The sequence below is a fragment of the Schistocerca serialis genome, chromosome 8 (genome assembly GCF_023864345.2).
Source record: "Schistocerca serialis cubense isolate TAMUIC-IGC-003099 chromosome 8, iqSchSeri2.2, whole genome shotgun sequence".
Taxonomy (NCBI): domain Eukaryota; kingdom Metazoa; phylum Arthropoda; class Insecta; order Orthoptera; family Acrididae; genus Schistocerca; species Schistocerca serialis.
Genome location: NC_064645.1, coordinates 434317120 through 434343878, shown reverse-complemented (window position 1 = coordinate 434343878; position 26759 = coordinate 434317120). Strand labels below are relative to the sequence as shown.

The 26759-nt window shown below is 42.2% G+C and overlaps 1 protein-coding gene across 1 annotated transcript; it reads right to left on the bottom strand.

The window, feature by feature from the left end:
- On the bottom strand, positions 1 to 25568 carry LOC126416465 (sphingosine-1-phosphate phosphatase 2-like). Its single transcript, XM_050084202.1, has 5 exons — positions 24806 to 25568; positions 24571 to 24731; positions 24404 to 24493; positions 24118 to 24290; positions 1 to 2630 (listed from the first exon to the last, which is right to left on the bottom strand). Exons 1-5 carry the CDS (start codon positions 25275 to 25277, stop codon positions 2213 to 2215), a joined length of 1314 nt encoding a protein of 437 aa, XP_049940159.1. The 5' UTR covers positions 25278 to 25568; the 3' UTR covers positions 1 to 2212.
- Positions 25569 to 26759: the final 1191 nt, after the last annotated feature.

Genomic DNA, 26759 nt, shown 5'->3' with positions numbered 1-26759 from the left:
CCACACAACCACATGCGAAATGATAAATACAAACTTTAAAGTATCAGGTACTTCTTTCAAATGCCATGAATATAATTCACAATATTTTTCATTGATACATATAGTAATATATAATAAAAGTTTTATATATGAAATTTTCTATATTTTAAAAGATAAGAAAGTTCCTAAGAACTACTGGAAGTTGACAGAACTGAAGATTCAAAGAATGTTACTATCTCAAACATTGCTGGAGAATTTGATTCAGATGCAGTGGCAACTCTGACAATTACAATGAAGAAAATATTTTTTGATTAAAAGAAGGATATTTACCAAAAGGTGATATAGCAAAGTTACCTATGGCTATTGAACAGTATCATGTAGATTTTCCTAGTGGAAAAGATAACAATCAGTTCAGGTTAAATGAGTAACAGAAATAAGCATTAGCTTAGAACTTCACTCAACTGATGTGCAGAAAGTCAAGGTATTCAGTTTCAAGAAACTTTGGCATCAAAAGAGGGACTTAAGGCAAGAGACAAAAGATGGTTTCTTTGCAAAGCTATCAGAATCAGTTCTTTCAACACTTAATAACACATCCAATCTTGGTTTTGCTTCTTCAATCACAGAAGGAGAAACTGATTGTGTTTCTCAAAGAAAATAGTTTGAAGGGGAAGAAATGCAAAACAAAGAGAAATTGGGTTCTGAAGATATTGTGCAAGTACCTTCTACCTGGGATAGGGACCAATCACTGGAAGAGGTAGTATATCATGTGGCAGTTGACCCAGATCAGATTGGTCACAAGTCAGATGTTTGTGAGTCAATTGGAAGTGACTTCACTGGGATGTCTTAATCATCTGCCTGTCTAACTAGGATAAACTGGTGGATAGTCTGGCCTGCTACCAAGAGAAACAAAACTACAGGAGAATACTATGTCTGAGGACAGTGCACAAGACATTCACAGAAGTGACGGAACTGGAAAGACGTATGAAGTATTATCTGATAATGCTTTGTGTATGATAATAACAGCAACCGTCACTGGCTGTGTTTTGGAATTCCCTGTTACAGTTTCACATTTTTTTTAAAAAAAGCCATGGTACATTTCATTAAAGTAAAACATTTTTAAATTAGAAAAGCAGTTACTCTGTTTAATAGCAGAAAATTCCCCACTGAAAGAAATGCAGAAGAAGAAGAATTCAGTTCTATACGGACATCCTCATTTGATCCTCATAAGTGGTCATGCTCCTGAAATCTGGATTGGAAGCATCGCAGGTCATACAAACTGAACTAGAGGAACAGGTGTCTTCTCTGGAGAATGAGCTGTAATCTACGACAGAAGCTGGACTAACTGAACAGGTTGCTGTCAAAAAGCAAAAGGCTGACAAAAAGAAGCCATCCCCCACACTGTTCATGTTGGCACCTTAAATAAGATCACATTGCACCAATAACTTACAAGGTAAAAAATAAATAACTTAATCATTACAGCAAAATCTATACAACATATTTAAATGCATTAGCATCACAGTTTTAACAATCAGCTATAGCTCCTGAGGCAAGATTCTGACAAATTAATCTAAATACACCATCTGTGTCAAATGGTTGCAAATAATTACAAAAAAAAAACTGGACTACGTATAAAGAAAAATCAGTGATTCATCATGTCATTATAGTCTATAACATTTAATATTTAACCTAGCTTTAATACTCATTGTTCATCAAATAAGATGTTAATATTCCTTCATACAGATTAGTACAAATAATCAACTTGTTACTTGTGAACTGAGGCAATTTTTGTTCTGTAAATACATGCTTCAAAAAAAAAAACAACATTACCAATGGCAGATAAATGCACCAATAAATAAGCAGTTGATTAAACAGCAGGCATACAGGCAGTATGTTAACAGAAATTTGAATTTTTTGGAGCTACATTATGTCTATAATTTAATGACTAGGATTACGGTTCCTAACTGCCAATAAAGACTAAAAGAAGGAAAGCCTTTCACAAACATGGTGAAGATCTAACTGTGCCAATCACAGAAAATTGTTTCTACAGTCTTCTATGCAAATTTTTAAGGCAAAAACAAGTATGATTACTATTATTCAAAGAGAATCCGAGGATTAAAAATATATCTGAATTTTATGTATCTTGTTACAGAAATGATAGAGACAACAAAACATTATCATATGCATAAAAGATTATTTTTGAGATCTGTGATGTACACAAAGGAACATGAAAAATCTATATTTCTGTATAAAATGTCGGCCTTTCTATTCCTATCAAGCGAAAAACATTTGGTAACAAATATGCTGTGTTAATTCCCATCAAAAAGTAAGTGATATATTTATAACTTATTTCGACAATAATCTTCTGCTTATTTTCAATGCTGTACTGCGATTCTCTGATTTCTTTAGAACTGAGGCGAAGTAAGGCACAGACCGTGGCATATGAAGCAGATTTCCCCACAGCTCTTGTAGCTATCAAGCAACAAAACCCAATAGCAGTTCTCAGTGTTGCCAATCCCAACATCTCATATGAAGGCCAAATGATGGTGTATGGAGGTGACAAAGATGATTCATACAGATTGCCAAGCTGATAATTTAACCATGCTCCAATCAGAATTCCAGTAGAAACACTTACGACAATAGTTGTATCACCACTGGAAAAGAAAATGTCAACCAGTCAGTAATTACACATACTCTAAAAGATTTTTAAAAGCAATTTACACAAATTACCACAACCAAAACATTGTGTATTTAATTTTGTGCACAAAGGGAATTGAGAAAACAAAATAACAAAAACAGCTTCTAGCGGGATGACATCAGAAGGCAGAGATATTAAACTTAAACGGTAAAACCTGGTCTGACAGACGCAGCAGCTATGGGAGCACAAATAAACAACACTAATATAGCGCGCGCACTCACTCACTCACTCACTACAACCATCCAAAACACAAAGAATCTTTCAACCACTACGAAAGTAAGACATTATCAGACAGAGATATGCCCTCAAGCCTTACACATAGCAGAAGGCCTGAACCCTGCAAAAGAAGATCTACTTGAAAAAGGACTAGGGAGAGGGAGAGCATACCTTGTGTGATGTGAAGAAGGTATTGAATAGTGTATTTAGTACACAAAACACGTTTCAGAATTTGATGTGAATGCTAGGCAGGAAGTTGCTTATCCATTGGAGCATGTGATGAGAACTCTGAGGTGGAAAATGAGAGATGTGGGCAGATCCTCTCCCCACAGTGCTGAATGGCTGTACCAGCCCACTTACAAGAGATCATAGGTGCTGGGTAATGTACTCAAGCATCTTTAACAACATACTGTGACTGATATTTGTGAATTATTAGCCAAGACTGCCAAAAACAGTGTTATTCTGCGTTAATGCATGTTTTTTCAAGTAGGGTAATTGACTTTCCAATACATCATGTAACTTTAAATCAGCATGTATTTTATTTTTTATCAATTGTAAATGAACCTTCTAGGCTTTTATGTATGTAGGTTAGTTTGTATGGACAATTAGCAAATAGTGTGGAAGACATTTACTAGTATAGACAATATAACAAGATGTGTACATGTCTGCTTTCATACACTGAGTTTGGTCCTCAGGCTACTCAATTATGTCATCATTCAAAGCTAACTATGACTCTGTTTGCCTGTATTTATCCTGAGTATTACAATATTGCATCTGATTGGAACTTGAGTTGTGGGCAGGTTTATGCTTAACTCTGTTTTGGGTACCCCTGGTCATTGCGATTTTTTGTGTGTGTGTGTGTGTGTGTGTGTGTGTGTGTGTGTGTGTGTGTGTGTGTCACTAGTATAGTAGAGCTTACAACCATTGACTGAGGCTAGATACATCACATAATTGAACTTACTGATTGATTATGAGCTTTATTCAGTTTGTTGTGTCGAAACATGTTTTACTGGTTTGTACCCGGTGTAGTTTGGTTTCATGGGTTGATCCCCAAACTTAGGCCCTAATATTTTTTCATTATTTTGTCCTTTAATGAATCAACATATCCTTAAATACTATGGTTTATGTGGCTGATTGATTCCTACTCAAGACTGTGGGTATATTCTTCTGGTCTGTACCCGTCGTCATGAGTTTTCAAGTCTGCTCACTCGTCATACACTTAGGCTCTGAAATTTTTCTCTTCTCTTTTGAAGATTTTGAACGAGTGATTTTATGTATGTAAACTTGCAAATTGTAATTCTAGTAATTCACATTATCTCTGTATTTATTTCTATAGTTTTGTGTTGCAATGTTGTAGTTTTGACCTGGTGTTATTTGTCTTGTGACAGTATGCTCCACAGATCCAGATCTGAATGCCATATCCTGATATATGTATACATTATGACTTGACTAGATATTTTTCTTATGTTTTCCATAATATATTACGTATCGGATACTTCTATACATCTATAATCTACCTTTTGGCATCAATTTGTACACTGTTTGACAAACCTTATAGTCTCACAAAATATTGTAAACACACTGTTTTCAAATTTTGTGAGGGGGATATTGTAATGGGACACCCTCCTCTGACATTACCTTTCCTTATAGAAATAGCTGATACCAAAAAAATGTTTAGAATCTCACATACATTAAAATTATCTCAGCTATTTCACTAAAAGGCTTTCATTTGATTTTGTACACAGTGTATTATATTTCACACTGAAATGTATAAAAAGAAATTTGTTACTATCAATAAAGGTGGTTGTAGGTTGCGTTCCAAAAATGAACAGCATAGAGACAGAAGTGAGGACACTTTCTGCAGGACCCAACCATCATTTTGCAGGACAATGCTCAAGCATGTACAGTGTAAGCTGTTACTGATTTGTTTGACTGATGGGGCTGCTAAGTGCTATACCACCTACTGCACTCCCCTGACTTAAGCCCTCGTAAGTTCAACTAGATTTCTAAACTGAAGGAAAAACTTCACGGCATTCGCTTCAGAACTGTTACAAATTCGTCGGGCAATAGCCCACGCCGCTCGAACTGTCAACACAACTGGCACTGCTACGAACATCCTACGACTTTCACAGCACTGGCAATGGATTATACACAATGATGGTGACTACTTTGAAGGTCAGTAAAACTTTGAAACATGTATCTATTTTGTATGAGCTGTAAATAAATAGTTGCCACTATTAAATTTCCAACCCTCGTATATGCTCTTAGCTGTTAATTTTTTCATGTAAGCTTTTTATTCTAGGTTATCTGTTCATTCTGAATACTGTGTGCACATTTTTTTTTTTTTTTTTTTTTTTTTTTTTTTACAATAAAATGGTTCTTATGTTTTTCTTTAAACTTTTATCACTTTCTTTAATTGCTTTACTGAGTATCGAAGCAAAAAAACACACAGGTTATGAGCCCAGCATACACAGTAGATGCAGTTTGATAAAATCACAAAACAAAATGAAGATCAGTGATCTATTTAAAACTGGAACTACGGGACTGAATTCATAACAGTTAACAAAGAAACTGAAAGGAAGAGAGAATTACAATACAAGGCAAACTGCTATCAAATCATATCTTCAGCATGTGAAGCTATGGGACCGCATCTCAGGTGAAATAAAGGGCGAGTCAAAAGTGTGTGATATTAGAGTGGAAATAACATCAGTTGAGTCAGCAATTTACATGCACCTGCAGAACACAACAACAGCATAAGGGGAAAATTAAAACAGGTACATGAAGATTCTGGACTTTACTTAAGAACTGGTTTGCTGGATGCACTCCTTAAAACTTGAATGGAGAACTGCAAATTAGTAGAACAATATGCATCCAAAATAATTTTCATTCCAATAAGTTAAATACTTTGAATTTCAAAGTGAAAACAATATGCATCCAAAATAATTTTCACTTCCAATAAGTTAAATACTTTGAATTTCAAAGTGAAAAATGAGTGGGTAGGGTGCATTCTATGGGATGGATTACTGGATCACTACAAATCAATGATTATGTGCTTCAAGAATTCCAATATGCCAATAACTGGAGACTATTAAACAAAATTGCTTTAAGAAGTGAAGGATGAAAAGCATTACCACTTCATGAATAATGACACAGCACAGAAAATTTGTGATAAATGAGGCTGTCATATTTACAGTACGAAAGAATCTATTTGCAAAAGCACACTTGATAATGGCATCTATGAATTGGACCAACCAGATAATTGTTTCATTAAAGACAATTCAGTACCACTATTAAATGAGGCGAACTTATGGCACAGGACTGACTGGTTGATTAATTGAGAGGGGTTATGGGACCAAACGGTGAGGTCATCAGTCCCACAATTCTGAAATTAGTCACAGAAGAAAGACAGTCCGCTAAAAGTGGACAGATCCAATCAGAGGAGTCACATTATATAATAATAAACATTAAACACACACAGTAAAAGGCATAAAAAGTAAGACCAAATCTAAAAACTGGAAAAATGGGGGTGGTTATGAGGTTACAGACCAAGAAGACTGGAAAAGAAGTCCCAACCACAACCAACCTGCCCCTGCTCCACGACTAAAGTAGAACTTTATATCTGGAAATATAAACCACTTTCACAGATGAAACTGAGAACCAGTTCAAGCATCCGTGGATCGTCTGCCAACATTAAATTTAAGGAATCGGGAAGACTATACTTAACACGGAGGGCCGAAAGAAGGGGACGTTCCACCAGTATCTGGGATATTGTCAGTCCGGCTCCAAAACCACATTGTGAGGATGGGTCATTACATAGGAGGAAACAATGGGTGAGTCAGGTATGACCAATGCTTAAACGGCATAAAAACTGGAAAACTGGAACAGAAGCCCCAACCATAACCATCCTGCTCTGCTCCAGGAGTAAAGCAAAACCTTATAACTGAAAATAAAAACCACTTTTAAATAGGAAACTGAAGAGCAGTTCAACCATCTGTGAATCGTCTGCTAATATTACAGACAAGAAATCTGGAATGCTATACTTAGTACGAAGTGCCAAAAGAAGGGGACATTTCACCAATATATGGGATACCGTGAGTGACTCCACAGTCACATTGTGAGGGTGGCTTGTTACACAAGGGAAAACAATGAGTGCATCCATACGACTGATGCATAGATGGCATAAGACAGTGGGCTCCTTCCAAGATGAGTGGAAGGATGAGTGCCAACCTGCAGTAGTCACTTCAATTGTGTGGAGTTTACTACTAAGAGCAGTAGCACACCAGATGTCATTCCACTTTTGTGCAAAGTGAGATTTAATTTCTATCCCTATATCTGCACCTGGAATCATGAAAGGAAATGGGGCTCAAGTATCTGCACCACTAGCCAAATGACCAGCCACTTCACTTCATTCCCTGGGATGCCCACATGACTTGAGACCCAGAGAAAGACAACTGAGCAGGTGGCACAGCTAAGGGCAGAGAGGTTATGGATAGCACAGACCAAAGGGTGACGCGAGTAGCATTGGTCTATAGCCTGCAGGCTGCTCACGGAGTCAGTACTTATTAAAACACTGTGAAGGTAGGGCTGAGTAACAAAATGGAGACTTCTGTTAGTGGCTAGCAACTCTGCTGTGAACATACATGACCCTGGCTGTAAATGGTGTTCCATGCCAGCAGGAGATGTAACAGCATATCCTGTCTTTCCTATAGTTTAGCACCATCAGTGTAGAAGATGGTACCACCCTGGAACTCTTCGAGGATGGAATATACAAGACACTTGAATATCATAGCGGTGACAGAGACATTAGAATACTGGAACAGGTTGGTCCTAATCTAGGCAACATCCATGGGTGGGAGGGGGGAGGGGTGCGGGAGGAAATATATGGAGCACATTCCAGTGATTGGAAATGATCCCGACAGAGGGAAGTGAGACGCATTCCAGCCAGCAATCCCACCCAACGGCAGATATCAGGGAGGAGACATCCCTTGCTTGCAAAGAGGAAGGGGTACAAGGGATGGTCAGGAAATCATCAAATGGCAATTGTCTAAGAAACCAGGAGTGGGCTCCATCGTATTTGTAGAGGGGGAATCTCTGCTTCTGCAGTGGGAATAGTGTGAAATGTACCGATTGCCAGATACACCCCATAATGATGAAGACAGTCAAGTAGTTCCAGTGTGAGAAGAGCTGTTTAGCCATAAGCCTGACATCCATAATATAGTGTGGACAAAACCAAAGCACAGTAAAGATGGAGAAGAATAGCACGGTCTGCACCCCAAGATACGTGGGCCAGGAGACAGAGAGCATTAATTAGGGTGTACTGGGGGTTTCAGGGAGAAAACTGGAAGCCATGGAAATTGCCCACACAGAGGGCTGCCAGATGGTGTCTTGGAGCTGGCATTCAGCGGATACCACCAAGTAAGAGCTGCACCAGATGCAAAAATCTGTCGTCACACAATGCTGGGGTAACCACAGGTCCAACAGAAGTTACAAGCTCACTGTTGGTGAAAGTGCCACTTAATACAGAATCCTGTGGGATACTGTTTTCCTGGATACGAGGGGTGCTAAGTGAAGTGCCAACTCTAACCTGGAAGCGCCGGTGGGGTAAAAACTCGAGGATAAAAATCTGAAGGGAGCCATGAAAGGCCCAGTCATGAATTGTAACGAAAATGTGATGGCACCAAGCCATGTCGTATACCTTATGTAGGTCAAAGAAGACTGTGACAAGGTATCTGAGTTTACAAAGACCCGTCAGATTTCTGTTTCCAAACTAAGAAAATGGTCCGTTGTAGATCGTCCTTCCTGGAAGCCACACTGATATGGAGACAACAGGCCCTGAGATTCGAGTACCCAACATAATGAGAAGCTAACCATCTTCTCACGCAGTTTACAAAGTAAGTCGGTGAGGCTAATCAGTCAGTAGCTGTCAAGAGATGTTGCTCTGTATCCCTATGCTGTCTCACCATTACGAGGGGAAGACACCCAATGAGCCAAATGTGGTTGAAGACCCTCAGTAAATGTTGCCTCTGGGTAATGTCCAAGTGTTGGATCATCTGGTTGTGGATGGAATCTGAGCCTGGGGCTGAGTCATGTGAAGAGGTAAGAGCCTGCAAGAATTCCCATTCAGTGAAGGGTTCATTGTAGGCTTCAGCTTGGTGAGGACTGAAACATAGGGGAGTTTCAACTAGTCGATACTGCCGGGGAAAGGTAGCAGAACAGGAGGGGACACCAATGCTGCTGCGAAGTGTTCAGCAAGGACTAATGGATCAGTACACAGAGCACCCTGTAGGAGAAGACCCTGGACAGTTGATTGTCGCTGGCAGACCAGATGACTACGGAGTCTGGATGAAACCTATGATGAAGTGGCATACATCCCCAGGGAGGAAACGTAGCACTCCCAATATTCCTTTTTACTCTGCTCAATAAGGTAGTGAGACTTAGCATGGAGATGCTTAAAAGTGATAAGATTAGTCTGTGAAAGGCGTCATTTAAATTGTTGTAGTGTCTGTCAGCGGTTCTGGATAGTGACTGCTATGTCCTCAGTCCACCATGGTTTCGGTCAACAATGTGGGGGACCTGTGGATAGGGTGACAGCAGTGCCAGCAGTGTGAAGAATAGTGTCAAAGACATCTTGCACAACCACATCAACGCAATCCAAGGGAGGTGCAGAAGTGCACAGCAGACACACATAAAGGAACTGGCTCTGCGGAATGCCCAATGTGGGTACTTCCAGGGCGGTACAAAGGGGGGATCCAGTCACCAATAACACTGATGCAAAACAAAGTGCAGACACCTCCAGATGCTATCCCAGGGACCAGAATGGTCCATCTCCCCACTCTCCCATGGAGAGGGCAGATAGCAGATGGCAGGATCATACGAAGCACCAGTCAATGATCCTTTACCACTTGAAGAGAGAGCCATTTGAGAATGGCCAGATTCTTGCAGCTTGATATGCATCATGCGCTAAGCATCCACCCTGATACCACCTTCTCCAACCAGGGGCTTTCCCCATAGGAGCCATCCACCCACAGCAAGGGCCATCTGGCATGGCAGCCATTGCCGCAACTTTCAATGCTCCAGAATAAGCAACGACTCCTTGGCCTACATGGGGAGGTGCAACAAATCAGGTATCTTGTGTGAGCCCTGTGTTGTCATGGAACTCTGCCAGATGGGTACATATCAGCCACACCACATGGACTGGCTACACATATTTGTGACCTAGTGGGACAGAAGGGGGCTACGGCTAGGAAGGAACAGGGGAAGGAAGGGGGGGAGAGGAATTCACACCATAGACACCAGAGAGGGAGTTCTTCCCCAAACGGCTCACACTAAAGACATAAAATTTAGAAGTGGAAGTTAGACCCCAAGGAGGAACCAGGCAGATAGCCAGGTTGCAGAAATCAGAACACCAAGAGAGGGGAAGGAGGGGGCAGGTGGGAAGGAGTGAGGATGGGAAGGCAGTGGCATGGTGAAGGAAATGCAGACCAGGAAGGAAGAATAGGCCACAACAGATTGGGCCCCGGCTGCACCATGCATGAACTCACAAAAGAACTGCAAGCCCCCTGGGGGGAGGATTTATTCTGAGGGCATGATGTAACAGGTTCTCCCCTCAACCTTTACTTTAAGCTTTTGGTGGTTCCCTCAAGGGGAAGTTGACATCCATACTATGTGTATAACATTTATCAGATCCCTCAGATAAAAATCGAGGTTATATTGATTGCTACAGTTATACGGATCTGTGAGATTTCTTGCTATTCTTTATACCATGAGTTGCCTTTGGACACACAAGTGAGACTGTAATCAGGTGCAAAATGATTTTATTCTTTTTGTCTGCTTGACAAGGAAATGTTACTTTTGTTAACATTACATTCTACTCTCACTGACAGTTACATTCTAGCCATCTATGATTGTGTGCTCTGTAGCACAGATAAAAAATTGTTTGTCAAGGTACATGTTTTTGCATTTTCAGTAACAGTTTATGGCTTAAAGCTACACTGGTCTTCAGAACAGATAGCTTCATTGCCGAAACAAGTGACTTTCCAGAAGTGGGTTTCTCAGTGGTCTTCAATGACTTTTGCTCCAAGGGTGGAACATACTGTAACCACTCACTCATTTTTTGTAAGTTAAATAAAGCTTAGGTTAGTTGGTTCTTTTGAGAAAATATTTGGAAATTTTCAATATAAGTTTAATACAAAGGAGAAGAAAACGGCAAAAACTGCAAAGTTTAGAAAGCTATAGCTTCCTACCTTAGATTTTTTCATAGCATATACCATAAGCCAAGGACAATCATTGTAAGCTCTATTTTGTCCAGTTCTGTTCAGTATTAGACCAACTCTAATCTGAATAAGCTCTGTAGGTGATTGCTTATGTGATTTGTGTGTAAAAAGAAGTGTTTAACAACATATACCAGATTAATTTAAACTGTGTGCCCGATCATTTATGAAAGTGAAATACACCGCTAAGACTAATATGGATAAGATTACAATTCAAACAACCATTCTTCTAGCGCTGCAGACATGAATGGAATGGGAAGAAACCCTAATAACTGGTACATTGGGATATACCCTCCGCCACGTAGAGAAGAGACGTAGATGCAGACATAAGACGGAAACTTCATTCCCATAAGATAAGCTCTTCCCCTACAAACTGAAATTAAATAAAGAATACCAAGCAGTGCTTTGTAGACTGGATAGAGAAACATAGAACCAGTGATAGATAAAAGAAAATAACATAGCATGAAGTTAAAGTGACTATTTTCAGCTTTACCTATCAGAGTTTTCAAACAGTTTTTACTATCTAATAGTGAATTGTTTGAGGGAACTCCAAGCAATGTCTAGTTAAAATTGCTGGTTTCACGTAACTGTTTGCTAGCTGGGAAAATAATTAATATTTCCTTTATGAACTTTAAGATACCTATCCCTAAAAACGGAAAGGGAAAATAACTACCTTTATAAATCTTTCAAGTAAACTAAACTGAAGTTAAGTAAACTGATGCGACTCAATGTCGGCGAGAATACGTAACAGATACAGCTTGTTGCTTAATGTGTGGAACGTACCATTTATGCCTCACATGCAATTATCAATTATCAAAAGCTATTAATAAGTACGAAGCTTGCTGTAGCTGGGTGGAGCCCACGGTAAGACCTTCTGAATCGAGTGGCTGATATTGGGGCAGATGCTCTGTGCATGAAGCATAACAAGCTCAAAAAATCTGGCTGTTCTCTTACAACTCTCTCTCCGACTGGTAAACAAATCATTGACTGTTGACCCTTCAGCCTTCCCTTCCCAGGCTGAACCCTGAGAGGAGGGCCAGGCTCACTAGCTTGGGTGAAACACCTTTCCTGATTCCTAGTCTGCATTAGGATGGACTGGGGACACATTCACCCCCACAAAGCCTTTGTTTGCTGTGGATACAGTCTGTGCGCCCCAAAGTCGCCTGCTCTCTTTAGACTCTGGAGCTTGCAGAAGCCTGCTGTCCATTTGTGCCCTGCCCTCCTCAACCTATGAAAGAGAAGTAGAAGAAACGTAAATCCCAGGCCAAGGCTCTCCCCAGTGCCGCCAGAGATGCCATCTCTGCCTTCGCAACCTGAGTCTGACAATCTTATTTATGGATGTCACCCCATCATCATTTGTGACAGATGGTGAACCAGTGTCATGATTGGCTGCAACCTGTGATTACTCAGTGGATACTACTATCACCTCTCAGAGTTGCAATCAATCCCTTATTGCCTATACTCGGCAACTTCTCATTCTCCAGGAATCTCATTTTGGTGATGGCTCACTCAGTGACCCTTCTTGGGTGTCTTGCTTGCTGTCAGAACTGGGTCAGCCCTTTGAGAGCTTCTGGTGGCGTTTGCATATTACTCCATACACATATTGTTAGTATACGGATTCCACTTGGACTCTGCCGACACATTTTGCAATCTCTGTCTCCCTCCTGGCAGGACATCTACATCTGCTGCCCTACCTGTCCTCCTCCAAAAGCTCTCCCCTCCTTTCCTCTCCCTTGGAGATTTTAATGCCCATCACCCTTTGTGGGGGCAGTGCTTCTTCATCTAATTGGGCGGCTCCTCATTGGCCACTTTCTTGCGGACCACGACCTATGCCTTTCTAATGATGGTTTCCCTACTCATTTTAGTGTTTTATAAGGCACTTTTCTGCCATTGGTCTATCACTCCTCCCCTCCCCTTCTTCATCCCTTACCCTGACTGCATGCGATGAATTAGTGACCACTTCTCGTTGATTCTCTTGTTCCCTTCATGCTTCCTGCTGACCATGTTACCCCACTGGGCCTTCCATCATGCTCATTGGCCTCCATATACCTTCCACCTTCTTTGCAGGTCATATTGATGAAGTTGTCTGTGATGTGTCCAGTAAGATAATCCGCACTGCTGGCATTGCCATTCCCCACTTGACAGGCCCAGTTCACCGTCGGCCAGTTCCTTGGTGGAGCATCCCATTGCCACCGCTACCCATGATCGTCACACCTTACAACATCGTAAGTGGCACCCGTCCTACACCAGTCTTATTACCTTCAAACATCTTTGCACCAAAGTCCATTACTTAATAAAATAGAGCAAACAGGTGTATTGGGAACTCTGTCTCCTCTATAGGTTCTTCTGTCCCTTCGTCACAGATGTAGGCTACACTCCATACCCTCCAAGGCTGTCAGCAGCAGTCTTCCATTCTGCCCTTCCAGATGGCCAGATCCATCAGTTCTTGTGGAACACCTTGCAACGTATTTTACAAAAGCATTTGTGTCACCTTCTTACTCATCTGCCTTCCACTTCCTCCAGAAACAAAGGGCTGAAGCTTCCCACTTATGTTTCACCCCTTGTGAGGTGAAATCCTACAATGAGCCTTTTACTGAATGGGAGCTTCTTCTGGCCATCTTTTCTTCCCGTGATTCACCTCCTGGCCCCGATTCCACCCCTAACCAATTGCTTCAACACTTCAGTTGCCCATAACACCACTATCTCCTCCAGGTGTTAATTGATTTGGCTCCAAGATATTTGAGTCCTTGAATCTCAGGACCTTTTGTCTTCTTACCAGTACGGCTTACCGGACAGGTGGTCTCCAACTGACCATTTTTCAGCCTTTATGTGACGGTCAAAGATACACTAAGCACCAGCCTAGAAGATGAAGAGACCTCTGCACAGGAGGGAAGAGTGGAGCTGGAAGTAGACAATGAAACCAATGAGGCAAGAAAGCCAACACTACAAGAGGTCTCCCAGGCTGTGCACAAGTCAAAAAACAATCGAGCCCCTGGGGAAGACAGCATAATTGCTGAATTAATAAGAACTGGTGGTGCGGCTGTAATAAAGGAACTGCACACACTAATATCAGATATATGGGAAACAGAAACTATGCCAGATAATTGGAAAATTGGAATAATAGTCCCCATTTATAAGAAAGGGGACAGAACAGCATGTGAAAACTATAGAGGTGTAACACTCCTAAGTACAGCTTATAAGATCTTCACAAGTATATTAAACGAAAGGATACGGAAGTGTGCAGAAGGCATACTAGGGGAATATCAGTGTGGCTTTCGACCAGGCAGAGGAACAACTGATCAAATATTTGTGATAAGGCAAATGATGGAAAAGTTCTATGAATATGATATAGATCTGCATTTCTTATTCATCGATTTCAAACAAGCCTTTGACAGCATAAATCGGCAAGAACTATACAGAGTACTAAAAGAAGTTGGAATATGTGCTAAATTAATAAGACTAATCAGAATGACAATGACAGAGACAAGAGCAAAAGTAAAGGTCCTTAGCAGAACAAGTGATAGCTTTGACTTTAATAAAGGTGTGAAGCAAGGGGATAGTCTCTCCACTGTCCTATTCAACACAGCCCTGCATAGTGCAGTAAATAAAATCAACAAAAGAGGCACCATATTTATGAAAACTAGCCAGATATGTGCATACGCTGATGACATTGCTATAGTAGGAAGAAATACCAATACACTCCTAGAGACATACCGGGCAATGGAAACAGAAGCCTTAAAAATTGGCCTCATAGTAAATGAAAACAAAATATATGGTAATGTCACAATCTGAGGCCAGAAGAACCCCTAAAAACCTAATCATCAATGGGAAATGCTTCAATGGAGTGTCCTCTTTTAATTACTTGGGAGCCCTAATAACAAATGATAACAGTATTGGAAAGGCTATAAGAGAAAGAATACAAGCAGGAAACAGAGCTTACTTTGCAAATATGCAGCTTTTCAAAAATAGCCTTGTTACAAGAAAAACTAAACTGCTAATATATAATTCCCTAGTCCGCCCAGTTATCACATACGGCTCAGAGGTATGGATGTTGACAGAACACGATAAAAATGCTCTAAGAAGCATTGAGCGGAAAATACTACGCAAAATCTATGGGCCAATAAGGGAGGAAGAAGGCTGGAGAATACGCTACAATGCCGAATTACAAGAGTTAATACAAGGCAGGGACATAGTAAAATTTGTGAAATCACAGCGAATACGATGGCTAGGACACTTTGAGAGAATGGCAGAGGATAGAATTCCAAAGAAAATGATGAAAGGTATGATCCATTCAGTTAGGCGAAAAGGGAGACCTAGAAGAAGATGGATCGATGAGGTAATAATGGATATCACCAATATGGGAGTCCTGGGGTGGAAAAGAGCAGCAAATAACTGAGAAGTGTGGAGGAAGATTGTTGAAGAAGCCAAGGCTCACCAAGGGCTGTAGAGCTACTGAAGAAGAAGAAGATGTAACGGTCCCCTGTAGGGTTTGACCTCCACTCTTCAAAATGTTCCTGAAGGGCGAGCCAATTGGGGAAGGGCGCCTTACAAGGTGCATCGTGTCCTTCGTGCATTGAGATCTTTAGCCCACTTTCTCGTCATCGCATTGCAGTCCTGCCTATTCTCCATCTCTTGGGCGAGAACACCTCCCTGGATGCATTTTCCACCATGCACTATGCAGTGTCGATTTCTGCGTCGAGAATGACCATGGACTTCTTTGCACCTGATATCCAGCACGGTAGCCAGTCCGTTGTGGTGGGGCCGCCGTGTACCCTGTTGGTTGTAGCCCCCTGACCACACAGGGATCACTCTGCTGATGCCTGCGCCGTTAACTCTCCACGTATGCCAAGAGGTAGATGCCCATCACCCTGGGGCATCAGGACTCCTGGCAATGGCCATCCTGCCAGGTGGCCTTTGCAGCGGCTGGGTGGCACCCGTGAGGAGGGCCCCTGGTTGGAGTCGGCGGCATCAGGGCGGATGAAACGCGATGAAGCGTAGTTCATCATCTCTTGCTAGTAATGAAACACCAGCAATCTCTAAGCGAACACGAGCTCAATTCAACACACAGAAGTACGACCCCAAATCGTTCCCGTCCCTGGCCACACCATGGGAGGAACGTCAGGCTAAGGATGGCAGTGGATCTTATTCGCTCCGGTACCTTGTATGTTCGAGAGCTGATGGGGAATCTTTCATGACGATTAAGCCTTATTTATTTTTTTTTGAGCATTTAGAGGACAAGTTCGGGGAGGTGGAGGGCTTGTCCAAAATGAAATATGGGTCAGTCTTGATCAAAACAGCATCTTCCGCCCATTCACGGGCATTACTCACTTATGACAAGCTGGGGGATGTTTCTGTAACGATCACGCCACATAAAAGATTAAATATGGTCCAGGGTATCATATTTCACAGAGACCATTTTTGCAGTCCAACGATGAGCTGCACGCTAATATAGAGCGGCGAGGTGTACATTTCGTCCAGCACGTCCACAGAGGTCCGAAGGATAATCAGGTTGCCACCGGTGCATTGATAAATTGCCCGAGAAGGTCAAGGTGATGGTCTACCAGTATGATGTAAAGCCCCATATCCCTCCCCCGACGCTGTGCTTTAAGTGCTGGAAGTTCGGCCATATGTCTTCTCGCTGTATTTCCAGCGTCACATGCCGAGATTGCGGACACCCATCACATCCCAATACTCCATGTGCCCCGACTCCCATCTGTGTCAACTGCGGAGAGCACCACTTGCCTTGCTCGCCTGACTGCAGGATTCTCCAGAAAGAAAGGAAAATCATGGAGTACAAGACCCTGGACCAACTGACCTACACTGAGGCTAAGAGAAAACTTGAACACCTGCATCCTGTGCGTATGACATTGTCTTACACCGCCGCTCCAACAGTTCTGGCATAATCAGCTCCGCCAACCTAGGTCACCTCTCAGAACTGGAAGACTACACCTGCCCCCTTGATGGCGGGAGGGGTGGGGGGGGGGGCGCATTTCCCTCCCTGTTACTCCTGCACCACGTACTTCAGGAGCAACACCACCCTACCATTGGGGACATTCGTTCCCAATTCTAAGCCGGAGAAGTGTAAGTCTTCTTTGGCTTCTCTCGCAAGGAAGGGGTCCCTTGGGTCACTCCCTTCCCAGGTTTCTTCTAGTGGGAAAGACGACCCCCTCCAGTGACTGAAGAGCCCGAAAGCAGCTGGTCGTAGGGCTTCATGCTCCTCCTCAGTCCCGGAGACTGAGCCAGTGAAGTCCTCCCAGCCAGGGAAACCCAAGAAGCAGTGAGAGAAATCCAAAAAGAAAACCCCTAAGACCAAGGAAATTGCGGTGGCACCCACGCCACCGCTACCTACAAGCTCTGCAGCTGAGGATGGGGTGGAGATTTTGGTGTCCACTGAGGACCTAGATCTCACCAGACCCTCAGAAACAATGGATACAGACTGATCAGGCAATAAATCAGTGTCAGCAGGTGACCGAGGTGTAAACTGCCTCATTGAATGTTCCATTCCTTCCCAGTCTCACAATGTCATCCTCCAGTGGAACTGTGGTTGTTTTTTCCACTGCTTGGCTGAGCTATGGCATCTGTCAAGCTTTATACCTGCTATCTGCATTGCCCTCCAGAAAACCTGGTTCCCAGCAAGGCAGACCTCTGCCCTCCGCGGCTGTAAGGGATATCACAGGAACCGTAGCGACTATAATCCAATGTCAGGTGGTGTTTGCGTTTATGTCCTAAACTCTGTCTGTAGTGAACGTGTGCCCCTTCAAACCCCTCTTGAAGCTGTGGCTGTCAGAATAAGGACGACGCAGGAAATAACTGTCTGCAGTGTATATCTTCCCTCAGATGGTGCAGTACCCCTGAATGTATTAGCTGCACTATTTGATCAACTCCCTAAACCTTTCCTACTTCTGGGAGATTAAATGCCAATAACCCCTTGTGGGGTTGTACCATGCTTACTGGCCGAGGCATAGATGTCAAAACTTTACTGTCGCAATTCGACATCTGCTTCTTAAATACTGGGGCTGCCACACATTTCAGTGTGGCTCATGGTAGTGACTCGGCCATTGATTTATCAATTTGCAGCCCAGGACTTCTCCCATCTATCCACTGGAGAGTACATGACAATCTGTGTGGTAGTGACCACTTCCCCCTCTTCCTGTCACTGCCCCAGCATCAGGCACACGGACACCTACCCAGATGGGCTTTGAACAAGGTGGAGTGGGGGACTTTCACCTCCACTGTCACCGCTGAATCTCCCCCACACGGTAACATCAATGTGATGGTTGAGCAAGTGACTAGCACAATTGTTTCTGTTGCAGAAAACGTGATCCCTCGCTCTTTAGGGTGCCCGAGAAGTAAGGCAGTCCCTCGGTGGTCGCTGGAAGTTACTGAAGCAATTACGGAGCGTCAGCCAGCTCTACAGCGGCACCCTTCCCTGGAGAACCTCATAGCCTTTAAACGGCTCCGTGCCCGTGTTTGCTACCATATCAAACAATGGAAGAAGGAGTGTTGGGAGAGATAAGTCTCCACCATTGGGTGCCACACGTCAGCTTCCCAAGTCTGGGCAAAGATCAAACGTCTTTTTGGGTACCAGGCTCCAACAGCTGTCCCCGGTCTTAACATAAATGGCGAGTTATGTACCGACACAAATGCGATTGCTGAGCACTTTGCTGGAGACCCTGCGTCGGAGAATTACCCCCCAACTTTTCGCACACTCAAACGGCGGCTGGAAGGGGTCCTCTCATTCACCACATGCCGCAGTGAATCCTATAACTCCCCATTTACAGAATTGGAGCTCCTCAGTGCCCTTGCACATTGCCCCGACACAGCCCCTGGGCCAGATCACATCCACAGCCAGATGATTAAACATATCTCATCTGACTACAAGCGACATCATCTTGTCATCTTCAACCGGCTCTGGTGCGATGGCGTCTTTCCATCGCAATGGCAGGAGAGCACCATCATTCCAGTGCTCAAACCCGGTAAAAACCCGCTTGATGTGGATAGCTATTGGCCCATCAGCCTCACCAACATTCTTTGTAAGCTGCTGGAACGTATGGTATGTCGGCAGTTGGGTTGGGTCCTGGAGTCACGTGGCTTGCTGGCCCCATGTCGGAACGGCTTCTGTCAGAGTCGCTCTACTACTGATAACCTTGTGTCCATCGAGTATGCCATCCAAACAGCCTTTTCTAGACGGCAACGCCACCTGATTGCCGTCGTTTTTGAGTTGCATAAAGCATACGACACGACTTGCCACACTGTATGAGTGGGGTCTCTGGGGATCACTCCCCATTTTTACCCAAAACTTCCTGCCACTCTGTACTTGCCGTGTCCAAGTTGGTGACTCCCATAGTTCCATCCATATCCAGGAGAATGGAGTCCCGTAGGGCTCTGTATTGAGTGTCTCTCTATTTTTAGTGGCCATTAACGGCCTAGCAGTAGCTGTCCGGCCCTCCGTCTCACCTTCTCTGTATGCAGTCGACTTCTGCATTTCGTACTGCTGCTCCAGTACTGTTGTTGCTGAGTGGTGCCTCCAGGGAGCCATCCACAAGGCGCAGTCATGGTCTCTAACCCAAGGCTTCCAGTTTTCAGCCGCAAAGTCATGTGTCATGCACTTCTATCGGCAAGGGCCAGTTACCACCCTTTGAAACAGATTGCAGAGCACGTCGGTGAGGCTAATCAGTCAGCAGCTGTCTATGGACACCGGGTTTTTGCATAGTTTAAAGACTGGAACAATGATACTATCTCACCATTGTGGAGGAAAAATATCTTTAAGTCAAATACAGCTGACAACACTGATTCGATGGAGTCTTTAAGTTGGCGTTCTTATGTGTGTGAAAGGTAGGTGTGTAAGAAGAGGACACCAGTGCAGTTGCAAAACAGGCAGCAAGATGTTCGGCAAAAATTTACACGTCAGTAGATGTATCACCGTGAAAGAGGTAACATGGGACAATTAATCTTTAATGACCCATCAGACTACAGAGCTTTGCCCATACCTGTGATGAAGAGACATATGTTCCCAAGGAGAGGCATAGTGCTACCAGACTTTCTTCTTACTGCAATTAATTTAATAATTAGCCTTAACACTGACGAACTTGAAGGTGATGAGGATTGTCTGTAAAGAAGCCATTTAAGATGTTTCCAGGCCGTCCAATGATAATGAATAGCTGTTGCGATGTCTCTGGTCCTCTACAGAACCGGCTGGCTGCAGAATGGGCTCACGGAAATGAGGTGTGAGTGATCACATCAGAGATATCCCCACAATCTCATCAATGCAGTGTGACAGAGGAGACAAAGATGGAAGCAAAGGTACACAACTACCAGTTGGCTCTTCGAAGAGCCCAACATCATACATTGTTTGTCAGTGGTCAAATTGAAGTGACCACTGGATAGTGGTCAATGACAAATACTGTCACACTGACCATTGTAGCAAACTCACAATTTGGGGGTTAGAGACTGTAAAGTCGATAACCAAAAAGGTGCCATAGTCTTATACTCTCACATTTTTTAATATCTTTGTAGGTATTAAAACATTAGCATTCCGACCCAAAAATGACCACTGCTCACCAGGCATGTTGATACTTCAATAGTAAAAATACGCATGATAATATGTCATACTGCCATACTGGTCGGTAGCAACATTGGTCACATCCTCTGCCAGACAACATATACAGACCGCTAGGGAAAAATTCTGTCTGTGGCTTGAAAACAAAAACACTATAGCTATTTTACTCTGACACATGGGAAGCATGTCAAATATAAGTGCTGCACATACTTAGATCAGAATAAAGTGGTTGACCGCTAATTATTTATAGGAAATCTACCGTACTCACAACCAGAGAATGTGGTTGGTTGAGCCTTCTGTTCACTGTTATGAGACTGCTAGAAATGCTGGTTACAACAGTCGGCTGTGGACGGTACTTGTGGCTGATATCACAACTAATGTGATTTGTTGTCACTGTGTGCTTTATTCCTCTGCGCATCACATTTTATGAAACAGACTCTACAATGCAAGCAGCTCAAGTGTGTAAGACAGGACTTTGTTATTACTATCCTGCAAAGCGAACTCAATACCGCACATTAAAATGGAAACCTGTGAATGCATCCAGAACAAAACATTTACACCCACTGCAAACCCCTATAAAGTGCATGAAGGGTTTCTTCCTTTTCCATTCACATATGGAGTGCAAAAAGAATGACTGCTGAAACACCTCTGTGAACACAGCAATTAGTCTAATTTTGTCCTTGTGGTTGGGTTGCTTGGGGGGGGGGGGGGGGGGGGGGAAGGAGACCAAACAGCGAGGCTATTGATCTCATCGGATTAGGGAAGGACGGGGAAAAAAGTCTGCTGTGCCCTTTCGAAGGAACCCTCCTGATATTTGCCTGGAAAGATTTAGGGAAATCACAGAAAACCTAAATCAGGATGGGCAGACGCGGGATTGAACCACTGTCCTGAATGCGAGTCTAGTGTGCTAACCACTGCGCCACCACGCTTGGTGTCCTTGTGTTCCCTGAGGGAGTGATACACAGGGGATTCAGGTTTTTCAGGATTTCTGTGATGGTCCCTTATGAGTCAAACCAAGCAGCAACTATTCGTCCTGTCCTTTTTGTGTTTTCAATGTTTTATCTAATTCCTGTCTAGTATACATCTGACAAACCAGAGAACTAGTCTAAAACAGTTGATCAATGGTCTGTAAGGAATCAATATCGGCTTACTGTATTTCCATTACCAATGAACTGAAGTCTGCCACCTGTGACAACCTACTGTGATTATTCGCTTTCACTTCCCCACAAATCAGCAGACCCACGTATTTGCACAATTCCAACTCTGACTCATTCACTGTAGTCTCAGAACATTACATTTCTGTACTTTGTGAAGTGTCTAGTTTTACATTTGTGAACATTTAAAGGAAGTTGCCAGGCTATTTATGAATTTGAAATCAATTAAGATTTGACTGGATACTTGTGTAGCCTTTTTTAGACTGCACTACAGTACAGATAACTGCAACTAGATACCTGTTCCCTCCCAAAGTAGTACATTACAATTAAGTGAGGCTGTAACCCAGTTGCAAATTCTGCACACAATCTCACAAGGACTCCATCAGGCTCTGGTGCCTTGTTCAATTTTAGTGATTTCAGCTGTTTCTCAATGCCACAGTCACATATATCTGCACTTGCGCAAGAATTAAACTTGGACAGTACTTCCAGGGCTTCCTTTGCAACACACTGCTTTCACTTTGCTACCCCCAATTTCAGTTCTTGTATGGTCCACAAATGTTTGGGCACTAACTTTCCGACACTGAAACCCTTAAGATACAATGAGAATTTATTTTTGTTTTAAGAGATATCTTGGATCATTGGAAGCCTGTTATTCCACCCGCCTGCTTTGACCAATGACGTAATGGTGGTGTGTGTGAGACGGCACTACGGTGCAGTGATTTTGATTAGTCGGGTTGTTGTATTTGACGGTGGACTCTGGTGGTGGATATTGATGTGTTGAGTTAAAGTGTGGTATTGGGTTCATTTAAGTCTTGTTTATCACTGCAATAATGAAGGGTTGAGTCAGGACAGTCACTGCTGTAATGTGGATATGGAAGTGTTTGCACTGTTTTTCAGCAAGTTGTTTTTTTTTTTTCTTCTGCTTCTTTTATTTATGCGTTTGGAATTTTTGTTAGGCCTGGTCAGTTTGGTGTTTGTCATCATGTATTTTCTTTTCGTGTGTGTGTGTGTGTGTGTGTGGTTTTTTTTTTCTATGGTAACTGACATTTATAGTTACAGAATTTATGTTGTGTTTTAATCGATCTAGTGACTATGGGGGTTTTGGTGGTGTTTTGTGTTACATAGGTGTATGAAGTTTGTAGGTTTTTTTTTGTCAGTAGGTAGAGAAAGCTGCATTTCAACTTCATAGGTCAAGGGAAATGTCCGATTCCACTTTTCATAGATGAGGGTGTTGGTTTGTTGCCAATGAGGGCTTCATTTGAGCTATACTGGTCTAAGGGACGTCCAATTCCCCTTTTCAGAATGGCAGATGTTGGTTTTTTGGTATTGTGGACTTTGTTTGAGCGGTATAGGTTGAGTGAAGTGTACAATTCCTGTTGGTTTTGGGGCTGTACTGTTATGTCATAAGTTGCGTTTTTTTTTTAATAATACTTGTTTGGGATGGTGTGATGTTTTGTACTGTCATACATTTAGATTGCCCCACCCTAAACCCTCTATTTCCCGCAGCTGTCCCATCAGTTTCATTTTATTGTTGGAGCGAGACATTCTTGGGTAGTTTTTATGATTGTTCGCATTTGTTGGCATTTGTATGCAGTGACAACATCATAATTTTGTATATGCTGGAAGTAGGCACTTCTGCCATACTGATGATATCATGGGTCAGAGCAGACGGGTGGAATCCGACGCTTCCGTAATGCCGATATCTTTTGATAAGATCCTACCACAGCAGTCTAGTGCTTCACCATTATCCTTTGGACAGCCTAAGATATAATTAACTATCTCTGTCTATAGCACTAAGCTTTGTTTTACAACTATTATGCAGGAGTTGTAGCTTCTATAGAAATACAGCTCCTACTACCAAAGGCATAATACATACAAAGGTACTGGCAATCTGACAATTTCACTTGCACCCAAAACTCTACCGTGCTTGTGTGTTAAGAGTTTAGCATTAAAGGGAATGGAAATTACTATGTAATGATGAATGGCACCAAAGAACTCAAGAGTATGAAAGCCAGGCCATCTTAATTTTCTAAATTATAATTTAATTTTTTTTTATACTGTAGAGAACATACAGGACTTTATTAGATTTGGATGTTATTCAGAAATCAAAATATAACACACTATATTTAAATAACAAGGCAGCCAAACTTTTCAACATGAAAAAACTGATCAGACTCCAATAAGAATGATTTAAGTTATATGGCTGATGTGTGTCTACGTATTAAACATTTGTTATGTACTTACCGAGTTGGTGTCCATCTGTCACTGCTTGGATAAAACACCATCACCAATATGGACACCAGCATGACAAATCCAGGTGACCATTTATTTGTAAGAAGATGATGGTCTAACGTGTCCACAATGGGAACTACGGGAAACATCAAGGCTATGGCTAACATAAGACCGACAACAATATCCTGAAATAGGAATATAATGCTATGAGATGTTGCTGAGAGAATCTCCCAGTTTATTTTTGTTAATACTTAATTCTCACAAAATGCGTCTGAAATAAAGTGTAATAGTCTCTTACTAGAACGGAGTGCATTCCCAGGTACAGCCGGCTAACACATATAACTGTACACCAGACGACAGCAACTATGAGTCCTAGACTGACTGAATACTGGAAAGAAAAGTATATGTTGTAAATTATCGCTTCAAATTTAGTTACATTATTTGCCTGAAGTATGTCAATCATACCTGATACCGGTTCATTGTGTACAGGATAACAGAAAATGGTATGGAAACACCAACCATTGCGTGAGTCGATGGCATTCCATATTCTTGCGCCCACTTTTTTTGCAATCTGATGGCCGGGTATGATGGACGAGGCCAGCGAACAACATCCTTAATACTTTGGCCTGAAAATTAGGATGTATCAAACGAATTTACACATTTTCTATAACATGCATATCATTAGGCCCGAAACACTCACCAATATACATTATAATCGCCCACACTAAAACAACTCGTCTCCCGACAGCACCATCAATGTTCCAAAACCAAAAGGGAATAAAGGAGGCATAAAATATTTCGTCACCTAATGCCGTCCCAACAATGAACAAATAATGCCAGAACAACTTAGTAACGACATAATCACTAGCTTCGGTTTCAGATTCCGAAGAAACTGTTTCATCATCCACGTCTGTTTCCGGACAGTCTTGTTTACTTTCTGTACCTATTAGGCCTTCTGAATCAGAGCGGCCGTTACTAACAACACCAGAACATTGGTTTCCCACTCTGTTATGAATATTACATGCACTTTTTGACTGCAAGGTGTTAAGTGACTTCGTCAGTCCGTTTAATTCGCATTTGTCATAGAGTACTTTCTTCGGAAACACGCCAAAATACAACTGAATTTTTGCTACCAAGCTTGGACTTTTTAGGTATTCCACAATACCATCCATCCTGTAGGTTTCAGTGTAAACTCTTACCCTTCTCAAACATTAAGTGTAAAGAAAGGAAATATTGTTTTACTTGTTGCACACCGGATTTCTTCCAGATTAAGAGCGACAATGAACATTGTGAAGTATACTCTTTAAATACACGATGTTTTCATCGCCTTCGGTCCGTTTTAAACAAAAATGTTTACAATGCATGATTCTGTCGAAGTTTCCATTTACAAATCACATACACACGCAACTTCCACATCTCCACTCCTTCCTGCCGAACACACTGATTGAGAGGCTGAAGGCTCTGTAGCTGTCAAAGGTGGGTTAAGTCACAAGAAAGATATACCTATTTACGGTCAGGTACATGTGCAACTAAACTGAGTACACTCCAACTGGCGTTCGGCTGAAATCGACCAATTAAATTATGGCACGAATGTAAAAAAGTGGACTAGGCTACAAGTCAATATGTCACCAAAACCACAGTCTAACATAACAGTCGCGACACTTCGCCTCGGTTTTGTTGCCTACGGCGCCAGCAGCGTGCCAAGCGGCTAGTAAGTATTGCTGCTGAATGCGGCGCGATCGTGAAAGCGAAAGGGAATAGTAGTTGTTTATTTTGGTTTGTACAATGGTTCTTTTACAAACAAGACCGTCTGTAGTGCAATAAATTGCAGCAACAACAAGAATAAGATATCACATCGGCCGTTCTTAGGTTTCCTATAGACCGTGAGAGGTATATAACGTAATGTTACTAAAGTGTGTCGCCAGGATTCGCTTGCAAACTACATGTGTATTAATGATTAATGTTTCGTTTTAGGAGCAGAAAATGGTTAGTGAACAGCAGACGAGAAGATCTTATGAAAAAATACCCGAATTTACCTTTATAATAATGTTAAGTTTTGTTCGCTACACTTCGAACAAAACCAGTTCATGAATGCAGACAGTAATAAACTCGTGTGGAATGTAGTACCCACACTATTTGACATTGCTAATAAGCCACCTGGACGGACGATGATGAGAAAACTCCCACAAAGTTTCGACAATCCGTCTAAAGCTGTAAAACACTCCCGTGGCACAGAAGCAGCCAGAACAACGCTCCAGTCCCAGGTTTATCTGAATCGTCAACAGAGACCTGCTTTGACGATGAAGTGATTAGATTAAGTGTAGTTATTCGTGTCTTGCAAAGGCGTGTGCAGATCGCTAGACATCGTGATAAACTGTTACAGGACAAGGAAAGTGACTTTCATTCTAACTAAGTACAGGCAGTAACAGAAACTGTATCAGAAGCATCAAGTGAAGAACAACAAACAGATTTTGAAGATTATAGGATTCCGATATTTAAAGAAAGGATATCCTTGACTTGTTGTTAAGCAGATTAGCATGCTGGTAAGAATTTAAGAACTTTCAGCATTGCAGCGCGTCAGCAATCGTAAGTATCGAAATAATTATGAAAAATCCGCCTCGATTGCATAAACTACCTGGTGTTTACCTAGGTTT

Coding starts and splice junctions, on each gene's coding strand:
- LOC126416465 (XM_050084202.1), bottom strand. CDS start 25,277: ATGGATGGTATTGTGGAATACCTAAAAAGTCCAAGCTTGGTAGCAAAA. Junction 24,732..24,805: donor GGCGATTATAATGTATATTG/GTGAGTGTTTCG, acceptor CCTAATTTTCAG/GCCAAAGTATTAAGGATGTT. Junction 24,494..24,570: donor ACACAATGAACCGGTATCAG/GTATGATTGACA, acceptor TTTTCTTTCCAG/TATTCAGTCAGTCTAGGACT.